We start from the raw sequence: 7,946 nt of genomic DNA on the forward strand, positions 1-7,946 counted from the left end.
TCCCAATGCAGGAGGCCCAGGTTCAATCGCTAGTCAGGGAACTAGATCCCGTATGCCGTAACTAAAGATCCCACACACGGCAACGAAAATCCCACGGGCCTCAACTAAGACTCAGCACAGCCACATAAATAAATAAATATTTTTTTAAAAAAAGAAATACATAATATGAGGTCAGGCAGTGATAAGGCTATGAAGAAAACCAAAGTAGGACAAGGAGACAGAGTGAATGAGGGATGGCCTCTCTGAGGAAATGATCTGAAGCAAGTCACGCAAAGATCTGAGAGAACAGCATTCCAGTTAGAAGGAAAACAAATGCAAAGGCCCTAGGGTGAGAATTATCCTTGAGTGTTTGGAGAGCAGCAAGAGGGGAGAGCAGCTAGAGGAGAATGAGCTGGGGGAGAGAGGAAGGAAAAGACTATGAAGGACTCAGGATCAGATAATGCAGGACCTTATAACTATGAGGGTAACAGGAAGCTACTAGGTGGTTGTCAACACGGAAGTAACATGTTCTGATTTACATTTTTAAAAACCACTCTTGGGACTTCCCTGGTGGCGCAGTGGTTAAGAATCTGCCTGCCAATGCAGGGGACATGGGTTCAAGCCCTGGTCCGGGAAGATCCTACATGCCACGGAGCAACTAAGCCCGTGTGCCACAACTACTGACCCCGCGAGCCACAACTACTGAAGCCCACGCACCTAGAGCCCATGCTCTGCAACAAGAGAAGCCACCACAGTGAGGAGCCTGTGCAACACAACGAAGAGTAGCCCCCGCTCACTGCAACTAGAGAAAGCCCACGTGCAACGGAGACTCAACACAGCCATAAATAAATAAATAAATATTTTAAATAAATAAATAAATAATAAAATAAAAACCACTCTTACTTCTTTGTGGAGAATTGATAACGGGGCGATGAGTTGGAAACAGGGAGGCTATTTCAGGAGTCTAGATGATGGTGGGTTGAACTGGGATGGCAGTGGTGGAGGTGGTGAGAAGTGGTTGGATTAAAGACATATTTGTGATTATTAGCCCTTGTTTTGGATTTCATATAAGACGTGAGAAAAACAGAGGCATCAGAGATAACACCAAGGTTTTTGGCCTGAGAAAATAGATAAATGGGGGTATTACACGGTGGAGGGAGGAAAGACAAAAGAGGAAAGATCATGCCTTTAGGGAAAGAATGTAATGCAAAAATTAGCTCTTAAGGATTTTAAGTTTGAGCTGCCAATCACACATTGAGCTGAATATATGATCCAGAGTTCAGGGGCTAGGCCATAGCAGGAGATATAATTATGAAAGCTATCACTTAAAAGGTGAAATTTAAAGCCTTGTTCCTGGAAGGAGTCACCTAAGGAATGAGTTCAGAAGAGAAAGAAGTTTAAGGACCAAGTACTGGGGAACTCCAATATTTAGCCAACAGGAAGAGGAGAAAGATCCAACAAATAAGAAAAAAGCAACCAGTGAAGTAGGAAGAAAGCCAAAGAAGAGTGATATCTGAGACACAAGTGAATTAAAAAGTACAAAAAAAGAAACTAACTGTAAAATGCTGTGAGACAACCCAGGTGTGTCGAACTGGTCAAGCTTAAGAATGAATTTTTAGAGAAACACACACACACACAACTCAAAGTAAGGGATACAGAGGTTAAGTTGATGAATGTAATTACAATGAAATGGGAATGAACAGAAAGTTTAAGATGGATTAGGGAGGAAATGCAAGGTGTAGAAGGGCAGACAAAGAAGATCCAGCATGTTCACAATTGATATTTCTAAAAAACATAAAAACAAAAATGGCCTGGACAAATACTTGATAATTCAAGAAAAACTTTCTAAAAATAAAATAATGGTATGTAGTGTCTTAGGAAAAATTTAGTCACATCCTAATAAAATCACTGGACATCAAATAAGAATAAACAATCTTTGGGCAAACAAGCTAAAATATTAGGCTGCATACTTCCGCATATCGTCATTTAAAGCCAGAAGGTAGTGAAGAAAATGCCTGCAAATCTCTTATGGGGAAAATGTGTGACCCAAGAATTTTACATCTAACAAATCTGCAGTTCACCTATAAAGGCAATAGGCAAATATTATCAAATTTATAAAATCAAGGAAATATAGTTTCCATAATCTCTTCTTGAGGAAATGAGAAGAGTACGACTATCTACCAAAAAACAAATGAAACTCCGGAAAACAAAGGAAAAAATAACCGACTGAGTTGACAGAGGACAGAGGTAAGAAGATGAGATGTGGTACACTAATTTCTTCATCCTTCATAGCAGGAATCAAAATACATTAAAACACACACACAAGCAGTACACACAGAACAATACACATAGTCTGGTCTTAGTTATGCTCTGGGAAAGGAGCATTTAGCCCTTAATTAGGATGAATTAGCTTTGGAGAAAGCTGTGTTCCCTGCTCTCAAAGTTAGAGGGTGTTATGGGAAAGAGAGGAAACAATGAATAGCTAAAGCTAGAAGTGCTCAGAAGAAGAGCAAATTTTATGGGATGGCAATGGCATGACAAGGAGAGCAAAAGAGCCTGAGGGACTCACTTGTCTTGTGGGAAATCACTCTGAAAACCCCTCAGGAATAGCTGGGAACCCTTTGAGAGGAGGCTAATCTCCAGCAGTTTAACTGATGGAGGCTCATACCACAATTTGTGCAAAAAGTGAAGCATATAATTCAAGAAATTAATTAAAATGTAGGAAATAAGAACTACTTTATAAACATATACTCCTAAAGCCTGGAATGTACGGTTTACATGAGAATACAGAAACATGTTAAAATAGCTATTCTTTAGAGACTAAAAGGATACATTTGTTATTGGAAATCAGCCAGAATAGACAAAAATGCCTATTTTAATAAACAATTCCTCCTTCTTCCTTTCTAGTTATGACAGCTCAGGTAAGGAGGGATTTCTTACACTAGGAGGATAACCTGATTGGGCTTGGTTAATATAATTCTTGGGATTACTCCTAATCTGTAAACAATGGTGTCCAGAAGTAGCTAAGGAAGAAATGTGACTAGTCAAAAGTTAGTTGAGGACTTCCCTGGTGGTCCAGTGGGTAAGACTCCATGCTCCCAATGCAGGGGGCCCAGGTTCGATCCCTGGTTGGGGAACTAGATCCCACATGCATGCCACAACTAAGAGTCCGCATGCCACAACTCAGACCCAGCACAGCCAAAAATAAATAAATAAAAATAATAAATAAATATTTTTTAAGTTATTGTATTGTGTAATTCTTTTTGTATCAAATTATAGATATCAAGATCAACAGAGGTAGAAAAAGAACACATAAAACAAATCTAATAAGGGATTAGTTAGCCCAGGAACAATAAGTACTGCTTAGTTCTTATTGTTCTAGAATATTCACATTATTCCAGGACCTACTTTATATGCAAGTATGACAGAAAGCAGCTACCTTTTGATATGTTGTTTCCCTCATATCTAAAAGTTCAGTGATCTGTGGTCGGCACGTCACACGTGTATTGGCAAGTCTCTGCTCTGTGGTGAGGGACATTTCCTTCAGGAACTCTGAGGGAGTCAGCTAGAATTTAAAGCAACAGGAGCCAAAGATTCATAAATGGTAATACTGAAAAAGTGCTTTCATAAGTGCCAGTAATGAATAATTTGTGTTTGCAGCTTTCAGAATAATTCTGGAATGCCACTAAGTTCCCCTATAAAACGTTTAAAATAACTGAATAATACAAGCGAAGTACCCGTGCACTTCTGAGCTCTTTGCACAATAATTTGAAAGGATATGTGGTTGCTGTTTCCTTATGATTTTGAAGGAATCACACAAAAGAACCTGGGGTAGGGGAGAGGAAGGTCAAGAAATTGCACGGGAACATGACCAAAGAGCTTATATATGCTCAGAAGAGCATAAAACTCTAGGTTTCTAAAATCACTTAAGGGCTTCAGAGCTAAGGAGGCTAATCCTCCTTGAAATATTTCTATTTCTCAAATGAAGTTACAACATGCAAGTAAAGCTTTTGGGTGTTTATCATGTTATATCAGGTTAAAGAGAAATCTTATAAAGTAAAGGATCTGGGAAGTATGACTGTGCTGCTTAGGAACGAGTTTGAACTTTTTAGAAATCGTAAGAGCACATTTAGACCTTGTTTTAAAAGAGCTCTAAGTCAATCATCAGATCCAGCAGCCAGTCACATCCACATACCCAAACAAGAACACAAAATTCTTTAACACTTTCTACTGTTTTGAGAAAAAAATGTAACCTATCATTTAAATAAAATCATTTAAATAAACCAGCAAGGGCTTACCCAAGACCAATCACTATTAATCGTTGTTCTGGAATGTTCACTTTGTTCTAGGGCTACTTTATATGCAAAGAGATTATGATCACTGGCAGCAACATAATGCTTAAGTATGTGCCAAGACTTCTTAAAACATTCAGGGGCATATAATTTAGCTGATTCATTTCGCCTTGGGTTAAAATCAATGCTCTTCAAATTCCCTACACATTTAATTTTTGTGATTGAATCCATTTAAATGAAGGCATATTTCTAATATAGCTTTTAAGATTCCTTTTGATTGGAACACAGATTAGAATGTTAAAATGTTATGAGGTATCAGCTGTGTTGTGATTTAAATAAAAATAAACTCTTACAAGCAAAAAGTAAGGAGTTACTTTAAAGCTGAAACAAGAACAATCACAAAAGAAAATGATGCTAGATTTTATTTTTCTAATTGGAACATAACCTGAGACTAGTTTTTAAAATGCAGTGAACACAATGTTTAACACTTTAAATTGTTATTGATATTTCCATAGCATGTAGTTTATAATTCAATTCTCACCAAATCACTATAATTCATTAAAAATGTAATTGTTTTCTATCATAAAGGACAGAAAAAGTTATGCATTTTTCCTAGATATTATACAGTCATCATTTTAATGCATTATGTTCTACAAATACACAAACAAAAATAACTCTTGCCAATCAACAGGTAATTGATTATATATGTTAAACCTATGAAATTCTGATATTTGACTGTTTTTGAACTACATAAATGACAGTTTCTTAAGGTTCTAGCTAATATTTAGAAAATCTTAATAATTTGCTTGCATAGTCTTAGTTCAACTGATTAACTTAAGCAATTTAATTTAAGCCTCTACTTTGACGTATATAATTTCAAAAATTTCCCAAGCTTTAAAAGGTAACTATGCTCTGCAGCAATCTACCCATGTTAACTAAACTGATATTATCAGCCAGTAATTCTGTTTGATATTCTGAGAATGTCAAGTAGCAACTGTCATTCTCCTGAGGAGAAAGACTGCATTAAGTATTTTACTCTGAAATTCTCTTATACATTACCATTCGATTTACTTCTTCTTCTGTAACCACCTTCGAACTCAGGGGTGGCAAAATCTTGCTTTGGAATCCTTTAAGCGTTCTGACTAACCCCATATGAACAGCCCCCATGGACTCCTCAAGACTTCTACTTGTCATTTTTAGTTATTTCCTTTGTATACCTAAGAGTGAAAAAGAAATAGTTTTAGAACAAATACAGTTAACTCCTGAATACAGGTCACATTTTTTGAAGCTTTTTCCAATATACGAAGGTTTAGAAAATACCGATTTTCAAAAATACATCCAATGCTTGGAACAAATGCCTTAACTGTAGGAGTCTATTCCATGAATCTGTCTAGATTTAGCCTTATCCCGAAGTCTAGGATCACTTTTAGAAAAAGCAAGTGATTCTGGACTAAGCTCAGGGAAGACATGAAAACATAAGCAGTTACTATATTTTGGTACTTTTATCTTCTCCAGATAAATAAACAAAAACTGCTCAATAACTATACTTCATAGTTTGCTACTTTATCTGCTTATTTGACAATTCTCTCTCATGGCACCCTTCAAACACAATAAATATAAGGCTTCAAAAACCTTCACACCTAGGCAGAGAATTGAAAAAGGCAGTATGAGATGATACGTGGAAAAAGAAGTTTGTGAAAATTTTTTTGAAGTTTATAGTAATAAACAAGGCATTCAACAGCCACCCAATACCTCCAAAGCAAAGAAATAGGACATCTCCCCTTTGCATATATTTCCTTATACTTCTAGCAGGACACTTGCAACTTTGGAAGTCCATTTATGACTAAGTAGGGATTTCTACTTTTAATAATAGCAGGCTAGGTTGTTCAACCCTGTGCAGGGAAAAAAAAAAAAAAAAAAAAAGCTTGATTCAATGTCAAATAAAAAACCTTAAAATTGTTAAAAGCTCAAAAGACAATAAGGCACTACCAGACCAAAATGGAGGGGAAAGCAGTGCATAAAGGAAAATAGATACGATGAATATGTAATAAGGTACACTGAAATAAAGCAGTAAAACACCCAAAGAAATGAATATGAAATTTTAAAATAAGAGAAAAGATCAGAGAAAGAAATGATTGAAATAGAAGACAGTGAAAGAAGTTCTAACATGCTATAATTGGAGCCCATGAAGAAGAAAAAGTACTGGAGGGAAATTAATATTTAAAGCCATAATCCAAGAAAAATTCCAGAAAAAAAAACAATGAAAAGGGACTAGTAGGTACCCAGGAAAACTGACCCAAAATGATCAACTATGAGTCATATCTTAGAAGAACTACTAGGCTTCAAAGAATTTTAAAAATTAGCATCCAGGCAAAAAGTCAAAATAACGTACAAGGGCAAGAGAATTAGATGTCATTGGACTTTGTAAAAGCAAGCCATGCAGTGGGAAAACAGAGGAGCAGCATTTTTCAAAGACTTTACAAAGCAGGAGCCAAGTATTTTACAAGGAACCAAGCTCTCCTTCAGTCACTGAGGCTACAGAAAAGGAGTTCTGAACATGCAAAAGCACAGGGAATATTATAAACATGTTCCCTTCCTGAAGAATATACTAGAGGATGGGCTTCATCCAACCAAAAGCTGACTGGGGAATTTCAGCAAAAGGACTGATGATGAGCATTTCATATATTTAGTTGTACAGGTATTAAAATAATGTTGAAGACATAAGGAGAAGAATAGAATTTAAACGTTATATTTTCTGACAAAGTAGAAAGGATGCAATTTTAAATGAAAAGAAAAAAGAAAGACAGCCGAAAAGTAGAAAAGATTAACAACTGTGTAAGTACTAGGTAGGAATCAAACCATTTAACGAGATAGAATAAAGGAGAATTAAGGGAATTATGGTAGAAAGCCCCTATGATGGCAGTCAATGATACCTGTTTCCAAGCATTCACATATTTATATGATCCTCTCCCCTTGAGTGTGGGCTGTGCTTAGGTATTCTAACAAATATAATACAGCACAAGTGATGGATGTCACATCTGAGATCAGTTATAAAGAAAATTAGTTCCATCTTGGGCACTGCCTGGCTCTCTCGAATCACCAGTTACCACATTGTAAGGACACTCAGGAAACCTACAGAGAGGCCCATGTGGTGAGGAACCAAGCCTTGACAGCAATGACATGAGTGAGCTTGGCAGTGGATCTTCTGAAGCCTGCCAACAACCATGTGAATGAAAGCAGAGTTGCCAGACCCAGTTGAGCCTTAAGATGACTGCAGTCTGGACAACAGCTTGACAGGAGATGCATGAGAGACCCTGAGTAGGAAGCACCCAGCTAAGCCTGACCTACAGAAACTGAGAAAACAAATATTCAGTGTTTTACGCTATTAATCTGGGGGTAATTTGTTATACAGTAATAGATAACAATACAGGCCACTATAAACGGTTTATATACAAAGAAACTACTGAATATAAAGATAAACCTTCCTAAATACTAAAAGTAATTTTAGAAAAAGCAAAGAAGACATACTAAATAAAAACAATAAATCATATACAATCACAGTATACAATATTCAATACACATAATTATTACAGTGTAAAATAATATAGGCAGTGTGATGTCACCATCATGGAATAGGTGGTTGCCAACTTCAATCCCCCTCACAGAAAGACCAAC

At 36.6% G+C, this 7,946-nt stretch overlaps 1 protein-coding gene across 3 annotated transcripts in view; it reads right to left on the bottom strand.

Annotated features, from left to right (window-relative positions):
* HYDIN (HYDIN axonemal central pair apparatus protein) overlaps positions 1 to 5,465 on the bottom strand; it is a gene marked incomplete at both ends in the record, with an annotated part of 352,197 nt that extends 346,732 nt beyond the window's left edge. For all 3 annotated transcript variants that reach the window (XM_082863052.1, XM_082863051.1, XM_082863050.1), the window contains 2 exons: positions 3,419 to 3,544; positions 5,331 to 5,465. In XM_082863052.1, the coding sequence (XP_082719178.1) occupies positions 3,419 to 3,544; positions 5,331 to 5,465 (261 nt within the window). The remainder of the gene's footprint in view (positions 1 to 3,418; positions 3,545 to 5,330) is intronic.
* Between the last annotated feature and the right edge of the window lie 2,481 nt (positions 5,466 to 7,946).

Source organism: Leucopleurus acutus (genome assembly GCF_964270905.1).
Source record: "Leucopleurus acutus genome assembly, chromosome: 20".
Lineage (NCBI taxonomy): Eukaryota > Metazoa > Chordata > Mammalia > Artiodactyla > Delphinidae > Leucopleurus > Leucopleurus acutus.